Source organism: Gobio gobio (genome assembly GCF_949357685.1).
Source record: "Gobio gobio genome assembly, chromosome: 12".
Lineage (NCBI taxonomy): Eukaryota > Metazoa > Chordata > Actinopteri > Cypriniformes > Gobionidae > Gobio > Gobio gobio.
The window spans coordinates 13,179,572-13,201,753 of NC_137105.1; the positions used below are offsets into that span (position 1 = coordinate 13,179,572).

At 38.0% G+C, this 22,182-nt stretch overlaps 2 protein-coding genes across 3 annotated transcripts in view; one reads left to right on the plus strand and one right to left on the minus strand.

Moving 5' to 3' along the window:
- Positions 1 to 3,818, minus strand: part of LOC307135073 (uridine-cytidine kinase-like 1) — a 38,233-nt gene extending 34,415 nt beyond the window's left edge. For both annotated transcript variants that reach the window (XM_079831240.1, XM_079831241.1), the window contains exons 1-2: positions 3,714 to 3,818; positions 1,838 to 2,034 (exon numbers count right to left, since the gene is read on the minus strand). In XM_079831240.1, coding sequence (XP_079687366.1) covers positions 1,838 to 2,034; positions 3,714 to 3,802 — 286 coding nt within the window. In that variant the 5' untranslated portion in view covers positions 3,803 to 3,818. The remainder of the gene's footprint in view (positions 1 to 1,837; positions 2,035 to 3,713) is intronic.
- A 4,248-nt stretch (positions 3,819 to 8,066) lies between these two features.
- Positions 8,067 to 20,525, plus strand: slc30a2 (solute carrier family 30 member 2; the record flags this gene model as incomplete). Its single annotated transcript, XM_079830357.1, has 8 exons — positions 8,067 to 8,146; positions 11,472 to 11,680; positions 13,547 to 13,693; positions 14,123 to 14,276; positions 15,888 to 16,107; positions 17,507 to 17,612; positions 17,900 to 18,034; positions 20,380 to 20,525. The coding sequence occupies 8 exons, from the start codon at positions 8,067 to 8,069 to the stop codon at positions 20,523 to 20,525; spliced, it is 1,197 nt and encodes a 398-aa protein (XP_079686483.1).
- Between the last annotated feature and the right edge of the window lie 1,657 nt (positions 20,526 to 22,182).

Genomic DNA, 22,182 nt, shown 5'->3' on the forward strand with positions numbered 1-22,182 from the left:
AAGTTTTAGCTCCTGTACAAGATTAGCATACTCCCCTTCAGACTTTGTCTGGCTATCACCAGACCAAGCTCAACTTAAGATTGAACATTGGTCTGGGGAGTCTGCTAGGTATTTTCTACTGCACAAGAGGCGTGATAAATGAGCATAAATTAAATGACTCTGTACGCAATTGGATAGTCCTTCAACCAATCAGACCACAAGAGGCGTGATCAATGGGCAACGACCCATCGCTTCTCTATCCGTCATCGTGTTAAACCCACCAATAGCGCGCCAGGTAGATAAGCCAATCTGTGATTGGTTCCCGCAAAAGTGTAACAGAAGCAGTAGAAATGAATGTACAGGTTTCCAGACTGAGTTGCAGGTAGGGTTGGGTATCGTTTGGTTTTTTTTCTATACCGGTGCCAAACTGATACTTTTAAAACGGTACCGGTGCCTAAACGGTGCCTGAACCGATACTTAAATAAATAAAAAGAGCCACAAAACGAGGTGGATGAGATTAAAGAATGGCTTTTTATAGATTTCTTTTTATTATTTAAATTGAACAATTTATTACAAGTTTAAAGTATACTTAAATATATAAATAAATACAAAACACAATTTACTTAACAAATTCACAGTAAAACTAAAACCACCCTAGCCCAACTACAACAGGCCTAATTTAACTCTAAATAACAGTTACAGTAATAACAGCAGTAGTCTGTATTCTTGGTATGCTACAAACCAGCTTTATTTTTCAGAAATATGACCATATTCTCTGGCTAAATATTTAGAACGCGTCACCTTATTGTTTCCATGGCAATGCGTCAGGCTTCTCACATGACACACAGCTGCCACAATAGCGTTGTATGACAGCTCAGCTGTATCGGGTTTATTCCGTTTTTTTCAAAATATTCACAAAACTTGCTAACTATGTCATGAACTATCTGATATTCTAATTTTCAAATATGTGTGAGTGAATGTGTGTTAGTTGATCTATACTGTGTGATGGGCGGCGCCATGTTAGTTTGCACCTCAGAGAATCCGAATCGGATCTGTACATCACGTAAATTCATTCACGTCTCACGAAATACATGAAAGTAAGTGACCGCTGAACTGGGAGAAGAATAGAGTAAACTATATAGTTACTAATGTGTATCTGATATGAATAAAACACGTAGTCAAGTTATAACTATCTGAAAGGATTGTTTTTGCCGCTTCCATAGACATCAGTGTGTGTTTTTTTCTAGTACTTATGAGCATTTAAATGTCTGAAACCTAAAATAAACATTGTGGTTGAAAACACGGAATAGTTGTGATATGTGATGAGCGCTGAGCGTGTCTGTCTCAGGCTCGGCGCCAGTCAAAGCGCAAAAGCACGTTTGAATTTAAGCTGCACCGAAATGAGGCACCGAAATCTGCGTTCAGGTTCGGTCCGGTACATACCGGTTATATAGGCACCGTGTTTCGGTAACCCTAGTTGCAGGGCGAAATCAAATCGCCGGCAGATCAAGCTGGGTTTACCCAGTCTACTTCAGACTCTCTGTTCCTTTAAGACTGGGTGCAGCCAAAACCTTCTTTTCGGTCTTTGAAATAAAATGAAAAGCTCATCTTCACTGAATGAGGAAGTGTCTGTGTTTTCTCAGCTGACGCCGCGAATGTTTTGGAATGTTGGAGCTCTGAAACATCACAGACGTTGCTAATTTGTGTCGCGGCTGATGTGAATGGTTTTGACGCGAACTACTCGGACGCAAAATATTCGCTTTTACGCTTCGCTTTTTTGTTACGCGTCCGGTGTGAAAGGGCCTTAAGACTGATTTGTGGTAATCAAATGTAGTAAAGGTATGCATGGGTGTCGTACCTATGACAAAGGCTTCTTTAAAGGTGGTCCCAGTAACGTTGTACCAGGGTGGTCGTCCTGCGGTGTAGATTGTCCTCTTATTTGTCCTTAAAAGTGGAGGCTCCGTTTTGCTTTGGCTGGTGGTCCGTTTCCGTGGGGACAGCGAAGGGGTAAGGGGACATCGGTGGCTCATAAGGCCATCGAGGGAATCCTCGCCACTACCACAAAATAAGGACAAAGAAAATCCAAAATGCAAACATTAAGCCTATGTATAATAAAGCAATGGGATATGCTTTAGCTAAAAAAAATTCATGATGTCACTTAAAGGGATAGTTTAAGATAGTTTGGGATACCTAAATATGAAAATTACCCCATGATTTAATCAAGCCATCCTAGGTGTATACATGACATTATTCTTTGAGACGAAAACAATCTGAGATATATTAAAAAAATGTCCTGGCTAATCCAAGCATTATAATAATGGCAGTGAATTGGGCAAAGTAGTACGTGCGAGTGTCCACGTCGCCATCAGACATGCCTTTATAATCATGAACGGCCCCATCTGACCTGAGCATAGCTTTTGAATACTGTTTCATAGAGAGCTTGAGGAAATCGTGGTCTTTATGATGGCCTCAGAAAGAGCTGCTCACATGATAATTTCTGTTAGTGCGGCAGAGGGACTAGGACCTTTCTTCATATCCTGTCCAGGAAACCACACATCTGCTCAGGCAAAACTGGAGCCTCATTTGAGTAAGACTCTCATCACATGGACAGACACTGGACACTCACTGGCACTAATGAATCATCAAATTGAAGTACAGTCCATTACACAGTGGTAGTGCTGAAAAGGTCAGGATGTTTGCTTTGACTCGCAGACCAGGCTTATGTGGATTAAGGGCAGTTGACATGAAATTCTATTGTCTGCAAAAAATGCTTTTCTTACTTAGTATTTGTCTGGTTTCCAGTCTAAGAATTCTTAAATCAAGATGCTTTTACCAGATAAGTAAAATGACATAAGAGAATTTGTTCTTACATTTTTTTGCAATGGGGTAAGAAAATTTTTTTTGTTTCTGTTTGGGACTAAACAAGATAATTTGTCTTACCCCATTGGCAGATAATTTTGCTTGTTTTAAGCAAAAATTCACGTCATACTGCTTTGTTTCCCCAGAAAACAAACTAAATTATCTTATGTCATTTTATTTATCTAGTAAACGCATCTTGATTTAAGAATTTATAGATATTTAGATTAGAAACAAGACAAAAATACTAAATAAGAAAAGCATTTTTTGAGGTGCATGTGTGTGTTTTGCTGTTTTTTGGGAAGGAATACAAGGAACGTATGTCACATTAGGTTCTGGTCTATACAAAGAAGGCCAAAGGTGTTTAAAAATTGTGAAAAGATAATGGAAATATGCATTATAAGTTTATAAATATCCATATTTTGTCAATATCAGGTTATATACGTAACACTCTAACGGACATTATGCCCAATAACCCTTATTGTAAAAACACCCAAAATAGCCTATTTTTGCCTTTTAACAAACAAAAGTGGATAATACCGGCTTTAGCATTCAAAACAAATGTAATGTTTGAGTTTTCATATCTTATTAACTCTGCATGTTGCTTTAAAATTTAACTCTTCATTCGACTGATTTTTCCATTGACGTGAGCGGCAGATCTGCCACGCCAGCAGCTCCAGAAAAAAGAAGCTGCTCAAATCTGCATGTTCTAGATCTTAACCAGACGAAAAACAAGATCAAACGAAGCAGGTACACTGTATAACTTGTGTCGTCTGATGTACTGTTGCCACTGATCAACAAAACGCTGTCCTTTATTTATCAACCGGATCAGTTACTGATCACATTAGCTGAGCTCGTCAGGCAACTCATCTACTCACCTGTCAGATCTAGACATCGACGGATCATCCTCCTCTCCTTCTTCTTTCTGTTGCACCTGAACATCGTTTTGGCTCATTGTCATCGCCATGTTTTGTGCCGCGAACGCGCGGTTACGCATGTCCGGAAGTGCGTTTGCGTCACGCTCGCGGTGGCGCATAGTTAACGCTTGACCACTGCTTTTTTGTTTTATTTGACTAACTTGTATTTTATTACTTTATATATAATACTATAGATTACTGTCATATTATTATATTTGTTTATTGTTTGAATAATTTGTTTTAAAAAAAATAAAACGGTGTGCACGCGCGCACGTGTATTCCCATTCTTTCCTGAATAATCCTGAAGAGTTTTATTAACTGGTTCAGGGGCCTGTTTCAGAAAGGAGGTTCAACCAACTCTGAGTTTAAACCTGAACTCTGAGTTGACTTACTCTGAGATGGGAAACTTTGAGTTTTGGGTTTCAGAACAGCTGAATTGAGGTAGTTCAATCAACTCTGAGTAGACTGAGTTAAGCACATGCACTCCAACTATGAAAAGCCACGATCAATGGAGCTCCGAAATTACGATTCACCATGGCAACAGCACCCAACAAAAAGACGTTTGCATACTTTCGGGTCAATACACAAGTTTAATTCTTAATTATTTTAATTAAGTTTAATTTTCATGGTATCCAAAAGGCAAACAAAGAATGTGGCAGCAGCTAAAAAAAAACATAATTCAATCAGGAAAAGCTTTAAGCATAAAATGTTCATGGGTGTTGGTTTAATGACTTTACAAACATTTGACATATTAATTAAATATCATTACAGTGTCCAATGTGCAGCAGCTTTTCCCACATAGACCCTTTTCACAGTGATGACGTGTTTGAATGGTCATCAATATCGTAAATCCTGCAAAGTTTAAAAAAAAAAAAAAAATTTTTATGTATGTACATTTATAACACTAATACTTTGTATTATATTACTTTTGCATTAAATTACAAAAATCAAGTTACCGCTGCTGTGAGAGTGTTTCTAATACAGCGTCTATGGGAGTGATAGTTAAAATTAACACCTTTCTCTCTTTTTCACTGCAGTTATCAATCTTAATTTTTCCATCTTTTTGAAAGTTGTTAAATCACTATTGTGGAGTTTTTCTTTTGCTATTGGAGCAAATGGGGACACAAAAATATATATTTAATGTATTCTCTCATTCACCACTATAAGAGTTAACCCTATGACGACTTCAGCTTTGGAAACCCAGAAATGTGAAAAGGGTCTATGCTCTTTTCACATAATGAAATGTTCTCTGATCCCACCTGTTACATTTATTAATCAGGGTAATGACATTAAACAGTTGACTTTTACTCAGGCCAGAGTAAATCCAGCCTCAATCCAGCCAAACACCAGCACCACTGACAGATGAAGAGGAGATGGAGGAAGAATATTAACATCCAACAGGAAAAAGAATAAAGTATTTGTAGGAAATAAAGATGACTATAAAAATGTAAATAAATGTATTTAACAGCTGTGGTGGTGGTGGTTATGGCATATATCTTGTACTACCATCTGGCATTCTTCCATTACAGTAATCCGTTTTCAGAAAGTGTGATGATGGGTATATGAGTGTCATCAATGCATCCAACCACTGGAAATCCTAAAGGAAATTCTAATTATTAGGTTACTTCTAGAGGATTATCAAGTGAACGTCAGGATCCTGTATAAAAGGACATGCCATGTTTGTCACTTTGACAGTGTCCTCATGATGAAAATATGAGCAATGAATGTTCCTGCAAAGAATGCTTTTCTTACTTTGTATTTTTGTCAAGTGGCAGATCATTTAATTTGTTTTAAGTAAACTTTGCTTACTTTAGATTTAGATTAAATGTATAATTTTTTTTATTTATACTTGAAATATGACCAAAATACTCAGTAAGAAAAGCATTTGTGGCGTTTGAATGAATTAATAAAGTATTTAAACACTGCTGGTGCTTTAAAAAGGGGGAGGAGAACGAAACAAACTCTGGGTTTACCAAAGAAAACCTGCTTCTGACCAGGTTAGGTTCACAGAGTAAGTTACCCTGGTAACTGACTCTGAGTATAAGTTACCTCTCTTTCAGAAACGGGCTTGGCTTACCCTGCTTTCTCGGGCTTGACATACCTCCCATTCTGAAACATAAAACCCAGAGTTTCCCTTATTTCAGGGTTAACCTACTCAGAGTTTTCACTTAACCTCCTTTCTGAAACGGGCCCCAGGGGTGCTTGATGGAGCTAAACTCTGCAGGACAGTTGTCCTCGAGGACCAGGGTTGAGAATGCCTGCTATAGGTAGATAACACGGATGTCCACTCCTGCTCCTGGGGGACCACTGTCCTGCAATGTTTAGCTCCAACCCCAAACACACCGGAATTCCTCTGCCTGCTAGGACTTTCAATTCTAAGCTTTGTCTCCAAATTATGTGCTCACATATTTGCTTTAATGAGAGAAAAGCATTTATGGCCAAACTTTTATTGGATGGAGTTTGTTTTCTTGATAAAAAATGTATTTGTCAACATATATGCTAGCGTTATTGTTACATTATGGTTTACACATATAGATGTATTTTTTTGACTGTTCACTCAAAGAGAGCATGGGGACTCCCTGAAAAAAAATATTCCTATAAGAGAGGTAGGCTACACTTTAAGATTCTACATAATGTTTATCCAACCAACTCCCAGATTGCTTTGTTGATCTATGTGTTAACTTGTATGTGTAGCCTATTTTGCAAAGTGCATGTATTTTGGTTTTTATCTTTCTCCTTTTATAAAATGTGACAAACTAGCTATATTTCTAGGAGTGACTATACTACTGATCTTGTTGTTAATTTCTTTGTGTTGCAGTGTAAATTGTTTTTTATTCACAAAAGCAAATTTCTCAAGACTTTGCCATTGTCTTTATCGCTGATATTTCCCTTATTGTAAAATCTCTTCAGCTCATTGATAACAATACGAACAATAGCCGTTTTTTTTTTAAAGGAATAGTTCAACCAAAAATGAAGATATTTGGAAGAATGTTGTAACCAAGCAGATCTCGGCAGCCATTGACTATACCAGTGGTTCCCAACCACGTTCCTGGAGGACCCCCAACAGTGCACATTTTGGATGTGTCCTTTGTCTGACACACCCACATCAGGTCTTGGAGTAGCTACTAATGAGCTGATGACCTGAATCAGGTGTGTTTGATTGAGGAGACATGCAAAATGTGCACTGTTGGGGGTCCTCCAGGAACGTGGTTGGGAACCACTGGACTATACCATAGTATTTGCCCCCCACTAGTCAATGGCTGCCGAGATCTGCTTGGTTACAAACATTCTTCCAAATATCTTCTTTTGTGTTCAGCAGAACAAAGAAATCCACGCAGGTTTGGAACAACTTGAGCGTGACTTATAAATGACGACAGAATTTTTATTTTTGGGTAAAATATCCTTTTAAGAGTTATGATCACATTTTTCTTACTGGTTAAATTGTCGCTGTTATTTGTGTGGGTTGTTGTTGTTGTCCTTTTAGTTTTATGTTAATGTATCCAGTAGCTAGCCTACTGTTTCTTTTCTTGCAATAAAAAACCCACACACACCTGAACCAGAAACTTCCTGAGTTGTGGCAAGTTGGAGATAAACTATGCCGGACAGTGGCCCTCCAGTGACCGTGTTTGTTTGTTTGGACACTGGTTGCGTCATGAGGCTCTTTCTACATACATAGAAATAACTGAAAATAACTTGTTCATTCTGTAGCCTACATACGCGTACACCCCTTTGCACTGCAGCCAGAATTGCGCAGCACGTGATTGATTTGTTCCAAACACGAGCCAGACTCATTCATCCCAACAGACGCAGACTTCATTCAGGTAAACACAAGCGATGCCACCTTTCACGGATATCCTACTACAGCCACGGCTTAGCTCGCGTAACTACTTATGTCCTGGTGACGTTGCTTTGTAGCTTTCCAATGGCTTGTGTATATAATGATGACGTTGCTCTTACAGGCCTTCCTTTAGCTCATGAATAATAATAACCATGCCTTCGCCATAGTAAGATTCGTAAATGAGTTCACTGGACTGCTGAATCTTCTGCACCACATCCATCCGATCATCTCACCCACAGCCAAGTTTACCGGCTCCGAGTCCGCATACAGCATCGGAATTACTGACCGCAATCCCAGTTTCCTCCTTTCTGTGGACCTGATGCAATGAGTGCTTTCACTCATTTTTTTTTGAATCCCTCGAAAATGGCTTGGAAGAATTTTTATTTTGCCGTCTAATTTAAAACGCCTATTTTAATTCTCGGCGCGGTTTTTTATTAATCCGTTTTTTCCACTGGTCACTAAAGCCGCACAGGACCATGGACCCTCCACCGACTTCAGAGAAATCGCATCTCATCAACGAAAGAAATGCCAAAATATACTCCTTAAAACTTAACAGGTAAAATGTATTAGAATGATTAGGCTATTGTTTTTATTATTGTCAATTTGCATTGGAGATGGTGTGATTTAAAAATGCATGGTCTAGAAATGTGCACAATTAGCCTATAGAAAACATTTTTGAAAATTGAAAAAATGTAAAACATTTAGGCTAGTTCTTATTGAGAACACAGAAATCTTTTGATATTTTCTGACTTAATGATTCCCCAAATCCCTTACAAGACCCGTTGTAGTGAACAGAGGGAGTCTGATATTTACGAATTGTGACACTGTAATTCAAAAACAATAAAATTATTATAAAGCAATCTATTCACGTTAATTCTGAACACATTCCATAATTTAAATGTGTTAAGCATGCAGCGAGTGCGATGCTTATATAGTTTTAATTAAGAGATTCATTTCTATGCTTCAGTTGATTTTGGACAGTAGCTTTTTTTGAGCATTGCCCTCAGGGAACTTTAGAGAGCAAAATGACCGTATGTGACTTCCATATGGAAATACGCACGATATAAGCTTTTCATTATGTTTCTTTGAAGCAATAAAAATCAGATAAAACCATGAACCATTGCTTAGAAATCTTCCCTTCATAGTCTGCACACCCTGCTAAAATGATCATATAAAGCAAGCAGGTGAGAGAAGAGTTTCAGCACCTGGACAGATGCACTTGAGTTGTAAATATGAAAAAGAGCAATCAAATTAAACGTGCACTTTAAAAATACTGCGTTGTTGACAAACCCAACTGTTGGGTTTAAAATTTATTAAAAACAACGGTTGAGTTTGTCCATATATATTTTTTTTAAATAAATATTGTGTCATTTATAGGCTACTCCTGATTATTAGCTACCTGGTAGAAATACATTTTCGATTTTCACCATGAAAACTAAATAGTAGGTACTAAATAACAACAGATATTCGTCAGCATTTTTCATTAATAATACGAAAACATCACAATTTGCGACGGACATAAAACTAATGGTGTGTTTTAAATAGAAGTTGAACATCTTTTTAAATATTTAAATACAAATGCATGAATTAGCTACTCCTGCTAAAGCATAACCGACAATTTTCACAAACCAAAGCTGTAGGCTATAGGCTAATACATTTTTGTGACATTGAAGAAGACGCCGAGGAACGGAACAATGTTTGAAACCGCGTACATATTCAGAAAACTGTCTATGCGACAAAACGAGTAAAAGTCCAGCCGATAGGCTACCACAAACGATTGTGCAAGTAGCCATTGCCTTGGAAGTCGTTTCCCAGTTGTTTGCCGTGAATTGCAATGAATATCCCGCGGTTTGCATTAGATTGTTAAAGGAGAAATGGGAAATATTTAGATGTGGCTGAAGCATTTTCACCGATTTAGCTTGGTTGCATTACATCAACAAACACGTTATTTCAGAGAATGCTAGCTACATCACGGCATTGGTAAAACTGTAGTACATCAACAGGTCACCTGAAAAAATGTCGAAGGACAAGAAACAACTCTGCGAAGTAGATGTTGTGTAGAATCGGATGTGGTGGTAGGCCTATTCTATTATAGCTCTAAATTTTCTCAAATCGAAAATCTGCCCAGCTTGCTCTTTCTGGGAGAAGAAAAGGGGAAATGCAGCATGCACGTGCTTCACGGCGATCATTTTAAATGCTATTATTACTTTTTAATTTATCAACCCTATATTGTTAAAAACTCTAATGCATTAAATAGCCTATTGTAAACGTGTTAAGAAAGATTTACGTATTTTGATTTTCAAATATATCGTCATTTACAATCACAGCACAACACATTGCAGTATCTTAATCCAGCTGTGGCGTGTAGAACCAGAACCAGCCCTGATGTCATGCTCTACTGCATTGCCACAGGACCAGCATGTTTCAGCCACCTCCTGCCAAACTCTAAACTCTCCATATGCACCTTTCCACAAAAGAGGACATTTTGTGAATTTAATAAATGTAATACAATACGAACAGAGGTGATAGTGTTAGAGGAGGAATGTGAATTGCCTCATCAAAACATATCGCCTATGAATGCTGTTGAACCTGCAAGCAGTGGCAAAAATTCACTTCAGGCATTAAGAGCCATTTTGGTCACCGATATGGTATTAATACAGGCTACTAATCTACTTTAACTGAACACCTTAAAATAGATCGATATACTATAACCAACATTACATAACTGATCAAATTAAACCACATAACTAACAGTTAATAATAACTGATTAATGCTAAATGGCAGAGTAGCCTATACCCAAAACACCACAATGGTATAATAAACTAAAACAATGCTTTAAACATTAACTAAACAACATGAAACAAACTAATGTACTTAATACACACTAAGAATAAAGTAGGCTATAATCAAATGTGATGCTTAGGAACAAACGTTTGCACCGTAAATTTGCATTTTTACTTAACATGATTTTAACAATTTACTGTAAACGTAAATTAGCCCATAAGATAATTAATATTTTCATTTACACATTCTATATATTTTACATAGGCTATAGGCTACAATTAACCAAATCTGAAAATTGATTGCGTTTGCATGCATATTTAAATAAAAATAAACCGAGCCAAACTGAGACGCACATCCTAATTTTAGCACACTTATTACTAGCTAGGCTATATTTTAATAATAGTCTGCAAATGAAAACTGATTTGAAAGTCAATAAGTAGAATACAGGCCAAATTTCATGTATCATGTCCGTGTCCCGGTGGGGTGATTAAACAGACAGTTCCACTCGACTGCCTCCTTTCAGCAGCAGCGCGTGTGTGTGTGTGCGTGCGCGCGTGATGCGATCTCATGCGCACCGAGATTGCGCTTTCCGCCCCATTAGCCCCATCATAGCGTCTCTCTCATCAACACATAAGACAGGCGAGTCAAAACGACCATGTCAGCAGATTTCAACTCAGGCTGATCTGGGTGTTCATAGCATGCGCTGTACAGTGTTTCCCCCACAAAGCACTTGAACATACGATTTTCCTTATACTTACACATGCGTGATACAGGCCTGGTTTTTATTTAAAACTATAATGTATATTATATGTGCCTGAATTGCTGTAGTATATTTTTATGTTTTTTTTTTGATTGCCCAATTGATATCATGTAACTTTCATGATATCCACCCATCCATCCATCAATTCTCCAAACTGCTTATAAGGTTCGTGGAGGGACCTAGAGCTTATCCCAGTATCTCAGGCCACAGGTGATTTACTTATGATGCTGTCAAATTTGCGTAGTAGCCTAACCAGGAAGGGTTATTGTATTTTGAAGTCTGAGTTTTAAAAGGCATTGAAATAGTGTCACTGCACATCATGCTTTCTTCTTATAGTGAATTCTCAGGTTCCAAAGAAAGCTGTCCAGACCTGCCTCTAGGAAATGGTGATATGGCTGGTGCCATCGAGCTGAAGAGGCCCGTTGGAACTCATTGCCATGCAAAAAAAGCAGCCTGTGACGAGAGCCGAGAGAAACTCATAGCAAAGAAGAAACTGTACATCGCCTCCATAGTCTGTTTGGTTTTCATGGTTGGAGAAGTTATAGGTAGGAACACTGTCTTTTTAGAAAAAAAAGTATGGGTTTCAGAATTTTAAGAACTGGCTTAAATTTTACATAAATTACTTCTCATACTTCTAACATTATCCTATCCTAATATTGTGTTGGTCCCCCTTTTGCTGCCAAAACAGCCCTGGCCCGTTGAGGCATGTTCTCCACTAGACCCCTGAAGGTGTGCTGTGGTATCTGGCACCAAGATGTTAGCAGCAGATCCTTTAAGTGCTGTAAGTTGCGAGGTGGGGCCTCCATTGATCGGACTTGTTTGTTCAGCGCATCCCACAGATGCTCGATTGGATTTAGATCTGAGGAATTTGGAGGCCAAGTCAACACCTCAAACTCGTTGTTGTGCTCCTCAAACCCTTCCTGAACCGTTTTTGCTTAGTGGCAGGGCGCATTATCCTGCTGAAAGAGCCCATAGCCACAAGGGAATACCGTTTCCATGAAAGGGTGCAACAATGCTTAGGTGGGTGGTACGTGTCAAAGTAACATCCACATGGATGGCAGGACCCAAGGTTTCCCAGCAGAACATTGCCCAAAGCATCTGCCTCCGCCGACTTGCCTTCTTCCCATAGTGCATCCTGGTGCCATGTGTTCCCCAGGTAAGCGACACACACGCACCCGGCCATCCAAGTGATGTAAAAGAACATGTGATTCATCAGACCAGGCAACCTTCTTCCATTGCTCTGTGGTCCAGTTCTAATGCTCACGTGCCCACTGTTGTTGCTTGGTCCTGACTGGTCTGCAGCTATGCAGACCCAAACTCAACAAACTGCGATGCACTGTGTATTCTGATACCTTTCTATCAGAACCAGCATTAACTTCTAGAGCAATTTGAGCTACAGTAGCTCGTCTGTTTGATCGGACCACACGGACCAGCCTTCGCTCCCCATGTGCATCAATGAGCCTTGACCGCCCATGACCCTGTCATCAGTTCACCACTGTTCCTTCCTTGGACCACTTTTGACCACTGCAGACCTGCTGTGCATCTAGCCATCACAATTTGGCACAAATCCTTACGCTTGCCCATTTTTCCTGCTTCTGACACATCAACTTTGAGGACAAAATGTTCACTTGCTGCCTAATATATCCCACTCACTAACAGGTGCTGTGATGAAGAGATAACCAGTGTCATTCACTTCACCTATGCCATAATGGTCATAATGTTATGCCTGATCGGTGTATATACAATAGGCTACAATAAAATTACATTTTAAGTTGTGGCAAAGACTTACCACTGAGCTTAACTAACATATGCCCTTTATTTTGCTTTGTCTTTTAGTGCAAAATTGTTCTTTTTTACGATGAATGCTTTTATTGCATTTCAAAACTAAGTAAATTATGGATTAAGCAATTTGTCATTGTAGCACATAATTACTTGAAGTCATTGAGTCATCTGTTAAAAGTGATAAGCAGGCTTTTCTGTGTTTTGTTCAGCTTGTCAGCATATACAAGTGCAATACTTTAAAATATGTACATTGAGTCATTCTTTCTTTTAAACAACAAAAAAATATGCTGATGTGCTAGCTTTCTCCAAAACTATTGCACCTCAATCACTTTAATTATTGTATTATACTCATTACAGAACACTTTGTAAAGACGTGTCAGGGAGAATGAATAACATTCATGGTCCAATTATGGCAGATCTATGGTTCCATGAAGAACCCTGAACACCCATGGAACCTTTCCATTGCATAAAAGCTTTTTTATAGTGAAAAAGGTTCTTTAGATTTTGGTTATTCTAGGAACCGTTCACTGAAAGTTTCTTTGGGGAGCCAAAAATGATTCTTCTATGGTATCATTTTTTAAAAGTGTACCTCTCTTATAGTTTATTCTTATTCTCTGCTGCTCTTCCAGGTGGTTATCTAGCACACAGTCTGGCCATTATGACCGATGCAGCCCACCTTCTGACGGATTTTGGCAGTATGATGGTCAGTCTTTTTTCCTTGTGGATCTCCTCAAGACCACCCACCAAGAGAATGAACTTTGGCTGGCACAGATCAGGTGAGTCCATCCCCTCATAGACATGTTGAAAATGTCTAAATCATGCCTATAATTTAAAGAAACATTTCACACAAAAATAAAAATTAAGACAATTTTACTCATCTTAATGTTCTGAACCAATATGCTGTTTTGTCCCATGCATGTAACAGGTGAAATGTTGAAGAACTTTTCCCATACAACATTAATTCACACTGGCCACGTCTGTCTGTCAAGCTCTAAAAACAACAAAAATATCACAAAAAGAAATCCATACAGTTTATGGGCTATATTCTTCATCTTCTCAAGTTATAAGATGGCTTTGAATGAGAAGCGGGCCGCAATTTAAGTCACCTTTGCATGAACTATGGAGATTTTTAAGACTTTGCAACATCCAGCAATAGTATATGATGCCGAACCATATTTCAATGGTTTCAAATGAACGTTTCACAGAGATTCTGGGAGCCCTGGTATCTGTAATGTCCATCTGGATCGTGACTGGGGTGTTGGTGTACCTCGCCATTGAGAGGATAGTAAAAAATGATTATGAAATCGAAGGCAGTGTGATGCTCGTCACCTCAGGTTGTGCAGTCGTGGTCAACATCATGTGAGTAGATTCCTATGAGTTAAAGTTGGCATGAAACAGAAGTTGCGATATAGTCTTTTCTTCCCTATTTTGACATGTATCCGAGTGAAACAGCTTCGAAAACAAGAAAAATGTAGGGCGGGACTTTGTCCATCGGGAATTGATTGGATGGTTGTGGTTTGCTATTGCTATGATGTCATGTGAGTGGCAGGCTGTACCGCCCTTGCGCCAGTAAATACATCATCAAAGAAAAGAGATGTCCCTGCAATATGAAGGTTATTATTTATAAAGATTATGAGACCAAATAAAAATAAAATAAAAATAATGATGTGCACGGATATTTCTAATAAATGCCGCAATATTGCATAAGAATTATAAATTTAGATTTCATGGTGACTTTAACATTGGAATTTTCAGGCATAATTTTGATATAAATCCACGATTATTAGAAATAAAGTCTTTAAGTAGCAATTAAAGGGACAGTTCACCCCAAAATAAAAACAAACAGAGGTTCTTCAGTGGTTCTTCAGTGGTTCTTCAGAGGTTCTTCAGAGGTTCTTCAGTGGTTCTTCAGCGGTTCTTCAGAGGTTCTTCAGAGGTTCTTCACCGGTTCTTTGACTAAGGTGCTATATAGCACCTCTGAAGAACCGCTGAAGAACCACTGAAGCACCAAAATTGGTGCTATATAGCACTAAAAAAGGTTCCCCTATGATTACGAGCCTTTTTTTTTTAGAGTGTAGGTATATATGACATTCTTCTTTCAGACGAATAAAATCAGAGTTATATTCAAAAAGTCCAGGCTCTTCCAAGATTTATAATGACAGTGACTTGTTGGTTCGTTTTTGAAGTCCGCAAAAGTGCCTCTATCCATCATAAAACTGCTCCACACGGCTCCGGGCGGTTGATTAAAGGCCTTCTGAAGCGAAGTGGCACATTTGTGTAAGAAAAATATCCATATTTAAAACTTTATAGACTAAAATAACTAGCTTCTGGCGGTCAGCAAGATGACTTGCGGCGAAAGAGTAACCCCTGACGCGATGTATAGGAGCATCGCAAGCTTTGACGCCTCTCGCGGATAGGGCTAGGCAACAAATTTCTTCTCTCATAGACTCGTTTTAGACTCTAATTCATGACCGGTGTTTTGTTTTGCTCTATCCTCTGCGCTTCTGCGTTCGTCAATACGCATGCGTCAAGGGTTACTCTTTCGCCATAAGTCGACTTGCGTACTGCTGACCGCTAGTTATTTTAGTCTATAAAGTTTTAAATATGGATATTTTTCTTACACAAACACACCACTTCGCTTCAGAAGGCCTTTATTAACCCCCCGGAGCAGTTATATGATGGATAGATGTACTTTTATGGACTTCAAAAACGAACCAACAAGTCACTGCCATTATAAAGCTTGGAAGAGCCAGGACTTTTTTAATATAACTCAGAATTTATTCGTCTGAAAGAAGAATGTCATATACACCTAGGATGCCTCGGGGGCTAATTTTTATTTTTGGGTGAACTATCCCTTTAAGGGACGTACAGATAATGTACAATAAGATTGTATTTTCTATTCTGTGAAAGACTATAGGCTATTTCGATAAATTGATATGCTTTTGTTTGCATTCTTTTTTTATGTTCCAGAATGGCCTATATTCTACACCATTCCACGACCTTCCACAGTCACGGTTCAGGCTACCACAAGATTGATGAGAATGGGATGAGCCCCGTGGGCCATGGCCACTCCCACAGCCTCCTGGGTAATCATGGGAACACCAGTGTCAGAGCAGCATTTATTCATGTTTTGGGGGATCTCTTACAGAGCTTTGGAGTGTTGGTGGCCGCCATTATCATCTACTTCAGGGTAAATGAACACTAACATAAAGAATCACCTTAAAAATGTCTTAAAGACAATATAAAAAGGCATTGACAGTGCAATTAACTTCCATTTGGCAATAAATCAGAATATTTTTTGTAAATAAAGGACTTGCACAGTAAGACCCAGGGATATTTATTTACATAAGCAAAAAGGGTCAATTATATTGTCTTTAAATTAGTTCTGTCAAAATGATTAATCGAGATTGTTTAAATACATGTACATGTATGTATAAATACACACTCATTCATGTATATATCTAAGAAAAAATTGTTAAATATATATATATATTCATAGATTCTGAAATCTGTGAATAATTTGAACAAAATAAGAGAGGTTGGTTCATAAACTTTTGAACTGGGTCATTTAAATAAATTCAGCAATTTTTTTGTCTTGTGGACTATATATGTAAACATCTTGTATGTAAAATGTCTTATTAAGGACAGTACTAAATAAAAAAAATGCATTTTGTATGATCTATCTTTTGTTAAAATTATTCAAATTTTCACAGATTCTGCGAGCGGTTCACATGCTTTTCTTGCAACTGTGTGTATATATTATATATATGCAAATATTTCTTATATATACATAATAATAATTATACACAGCACATATATGTGTAACTAAACTTTTATTTTGGATGCGATTAATCGTGATTAATCAATTTGACAGCAATTTTGTCTTATTTAATGGCATCATAAAAGGTTAATGAATGATATGAATATGTATTCATTATTTTAAGAAGGTAGTTAAACTAATTATTTACACCTTCAAAAGTTTGGGGTTAGTAAGATTTTTATGAAAGATATTAATAGGAGACTCTTTATTCAGCAAGTATGCATTAAATTGAACAAATAATATACAAATAATATTACAAAATATTTATATTTAAAATATTTATATGCTGTTCATTTGAACTTTTTATTCACCAAAGAATCCTAACAGAAATGTATCACGGTCTCCCCAAAAATATTAAAAAGCAGAACTGAAGACTGGAGTTTACAAGGATAGAGGTAGTTTTAATATATTATAAAATATATTATATTTTGATGAGTTTTAATAGAGATTAATATATTTTAAAATGTTATTCAGCACGGGAATAAATAGCATTTTAAAATATATTAAAGTACAACACTATTTTAAATTGTTACAATATTTCAGTTTTTTATCTTACTGACCTCAAATTTTTTCTTTTCTTTCTTTAATCAAATTACCTTGATAAGGAATTGGACACTGATTTCTTTCCCTGACTCTTGAAAGCACCTCAGTGGAGACTGTTTCTTCTGACATCTGTGGTCTAATTCAATTTGACACTTTGCAAAGAACCATCTGATTTTGTTCTTTAATGCATCAGTACCTCCTGTTCTCTATCCAACTTCTAACGCAGCCAGAATACAAAATAGCTGATCCCATTTGCACTTTCCTCTTCTCTGTGTTCGTCCTGGGCACCACCATTACCATTCTAAAAGATGTCTTCCGCATTCTCATGGAGGGTAATTTTCACATTAAATAATTGACTCTATTAAATTACAGTTGCATTATTCTCAATGACTTAAAATATGCATGCAATGTCAGTATATTTTTGTATGGGTTAATATTCTCAATTTAAAGGTGAAGTGTGTAATGTCTTCGTAGTGACACCAAATGGAATTGCAGAAATCATTTCCCAAACACAAGAATCCAGTCCCAGTTACACACATCACCTTTAAATGCAAACTTTAAATCCCGCAGATGGTCTCCCTCTATCCTTGTAAACTCATTGTCATGTGTCTGTGTTCAGGGGCGCCCAAAGGAATCGAGTTTAATTCAGTGAAGGAGGTGCTGCTGTCTCTGAAGGCAGTGAAGGCCATGCATAGCCTGCACCTGTGGGCTCTCACCATAAGCCAGAGTCTGCTGTCTGTTCACATAGCTATTGGTAAGTTCATTACTTGTGTCACAGCTCAATTATATTGTTATTATTTTAATGTTCACTTGTCTTATTGTTTATGCAAATTGTTCATATTATTTATCTAAATGTATTAAACATGTTATTTGTTACATCAATTGCTTTATTTTATTGTAATGTGGGATGCAACATTATATTTAAAGAACTTTTTTTTTTTTAAATGATTGTTTTTATAAGAATATTAGTCAAATATAAATTTGCATGGCGCCATTTATCATTTAGAAATATTAGGTAAGTTTCGCTGTTATTAACATGAAAATATCATGCTTTTACGGTCATTTTTATTTATAATAAAAATTATAGGTCTTTTTGTCTCAAGGTCTCAAATGGAAATTAAAGGGTTAGTTCACCCAAACACGAAGATTCTGTCATTAATTCCAAACCCGTAAGGCCGTTCATCCACAAATTGAGATGTTTTTGATGAAATCCGAGAGCTTTCTGAACCCCACCCCCCCAAATAGACTGCAATGTTATTACCACTTTCAAGGCCCAGAAATGTAGTAAAGACATTCTTAAAATAGTCCATGTGACTACAGTGGTTCAACCTTAATGTTATGAAGTGATAAGAATACCTTTTGAGCATGTAATTCTGCTATGCCATTCACATATAGTAAACACAGTGCAGCGCTTCTGGGTTCTACGTAAGAACGCTGAATCAGTATTGGCCGGCTCCTGCATCAGCACCACACACATATATCGTGGTGCTCATGTGTACAGCGTCATAGACTCAAACGGAAGAGAAGAAATTGCTGAATAAAGTCGTTATTTTAGTTTTTTCATCATAACATTAAGGTTGAACCACTGTAGTACTGTAGTATGTCTTTACTACCTTTCTGGGCCTTGAAAGTGGTAATAAGCTCTCAGATTTCATCAAACATATCTTAATTTGTTTTCTGAAGATGAACAATGGTGTTATGGGTTTGGAACAACATGAGGGTGAGTAATTAATGACAAAAACTTTTGGGTGAACTAACCCTTTAATTTTTATCTGTTTTATTATGTTTATTGTTACACTTGTATCTGTATCAAGTCACAGTGATCTGGGTTTTTATTTCATTTTATTTTTTTTACAGAATTTATTTTCAAAAACAAAAAGTAGTTGACACAGATATATGTCTCTGAATTACAAACTTGTCAAAATTTCTAGGCACAAATGTCATCTATGAATGATAATAAATGTGAGATGGTGGTCCAGTGGGTTAAACCATGGAACTGATACGTGGTTGCTGGTTTGATCCCAGCGGTCACCACCAGTGTGTCCTTGAGCAAGGCACTTTACTCCATGTTGCTCCAGGGGGATTGTCCCTGTAATAAGGGCACTGTAAGTCGCTTTGGATAAAAGCGTCTACCTAATGCATAAATATAAATATAAAAAATAAATAAATATAAATCCTGTATTTCATGCTTTCATTCATTTCAAGTATGAACATACACTGATCAGGCAACATTATGACAGGTGAAGTGAATGACACTGATTATCTCTTCATCATGGCACCTGTTAGTGAGTGGGATATATTAGGCAGCAAGTGAACATTTTGTCCTCAAAGTTGAGGAAAGGAAAAATGGGCGACAGTAAGGATTTGAGCCAGTTTGACAAGGGCCAAATTGTGATGGCTAGACGACTGGGTCAGAGCATCTCCAAAACAGCAGCTCTTGTGGGGTTTTCCCAGTCTGCAGTGGTCAGTATCTATCAAATTTGGTCCAAGGAAGATGGCTGGGTGTGTCACTTACCTGGGGAACACATGGCACCAGGATGCACTTTTGGAAGAAGGCAAGCTGGCGGAGGCAGTGTGATGCTTTGGGCAATGTTCTGCTGGGAAACCTTGGGTCCTTCCATTCATGTGGATGTTACTTTGACAAGTACCACCTACCTAAGCATTGTTGCAGACCATGTACACTCTTTCATGGAAACGGTATTCCCTGGTGGCTGTGTCCTCTTTCAGCAGGATAATGCGCCCTGCCACAAAGCAAAAATAGTTCAGGAATGGTTTGAGGAGCACAACAACGAAATTCCCCAGATCTAAATCCAATCGAGCATCTTTGGGATGTGCTGAACAAAAAAGTCCGATTTATGGAAGCCCCACCTCACAACTTACAGGACTTAAAGGATCTGTTGCTAACACCTTGGTGCCAGATACCACAGCACACCTTCAGGGGTCTAGTGGAGAACATGCCTCGACAGGTCAGGGCTGTTTTGGCAGCAAAAGGGGGACCAACACAATATTAGGTCATAATGTTATGCCTGATTGTGTATATGAACATTAAAGCACAGGATAATAGGCTAAACAAAACATTTTCTCTCGCTCTCATTTTAGAGGAGAATGCTGACCCTCAGAGTGTCTTAAAGGAAGCCACTGATCTCCTTCAGACCAAATTTGGCTTTTACAGCACAACCATTCAAGTGGAGCCTTATTGCGAGGACATGATCCACTGCGACCAGTGCCAAGACCCTATGGACTAAGTTCACAGCGTGTACTGGGTGAGGGAAGGCTGCATGTATAAAATGTATGCACACATATTATGCTTCATTGAGGGTCCAAGCCAGAAATGGAAACACTGTGCAAATACATCATCTACATATCATTACGAATATGCACATGCCAAATGCATTTCTATTGATAAACCAAGGAAATACAAAAGATTTCACACTGTGCCATCTTAAAAGTGCATCGGTTTATGGGAGGAATAGCTTTAAAATGAAGTGGTGAAGTTTAGCTTCACATACTGTATGCAAAGATAAGAACATAAATATGAGGCCTGGAGGCATCTGTGAGCCTTTTTATTGTGACTTCGCAAGGTTTTGCCTGGATGGCTGGCATCGTACATTATTGCAGGAGTGTACTTTAATTGCCTGTCCGTGGTCTTGGGAGGGTAAAAGATGGGTATTGACGTGACTTCCTTAGAAACAATTAGAATGGGGTTTATTACGCCCCAGCCAGTCTTGCGTCCGCTGTCAACACGGTTCTGTAATCAATGTGAATGTTTGCCAAACTGCAGCATGGTGTTGTCGGGGCTTAAAAAGAGATTCTGCTCAAGTGTAATTATGGATTTTGTTGGAAATGTCTCACTAATGTCTTGTCTCACGGTACAGTACTATTTGCAAAAGCAAGTAGGTGATTAACTCGGTTCTTCCTCGCTGGCTGCGATTTAAGGACCTGTTGTGGTTTCATGCAGCTTTGGAAGAACAGTAGAGACTAAATAAATGACATGGTTGAATCCACTAAGAATGATAGTAATGGTGAAGTGTGTAATTTTAAAAACTTTCTCTATATCCCAGTTTCATGAGCAGAAACCAGGGGCCTAATTTATAAAATGTGCGTACGCACAGATTTGAGTGTGCGCTAAATTCCACGTCAATCTAAGCAATTCTTGCTGCCCGCCATTCTCAAGTTAAGGATTTGGATGTTGAATGGTGCTCTTTTATAAATGAATGACATTAAGTAGGCGCCGTTTACAAGGCGGAACCAAAGCCACTTGAAGGCAAGCATGCAAAATTAGCCGAAAAAAGCGTAACGCCTGCTAACAAGACAAGAGGCCAATTTTTTAATGGATGTCAATGGAGGATGGGCTTCACTACCCTGAATAAACCACTTTTGTGAGGAAATATAATTATGTATATGGTATTATTATATTTAATGACTCGACAGCCCATCGGCTAATCTTCAACATGTTTGCTCTTCAACATTTCCTTTGGATTGATCTATTTTTAGACTTAAAAAAAGTCACAGACAATTGCGCAACAGGTATGATTCAGTTTATGGCACTTCTCATTCATTTCTTTCTCGAGTTCACACTTGCATCAAATTAAATAGAGTAAAGATTATGCGTATTTGGCGTGCTGTCCGGGGAGGGTTCTGGGGTCAGAATTTTTGGGCCAAACCCAGAGTATCCCCCCCCGTGATAGAGGTAGTCTAGAACTAGACTGCATTGTATTATGGATTGTCTTGACGTCTAATAAGAGTTTATTAAATCAAAGTGAGGAGATGGGGTGGTGGAGGGATGCTAAGAAACTGTCTACGAAAGAAGGTAAATATACACCTCCTATCGTTGATTTAAATGGATTTAGCTTAATGTGTTCCACTCGTGTTTAATTGTCTGAATGTGCTCTTCCCGAAATT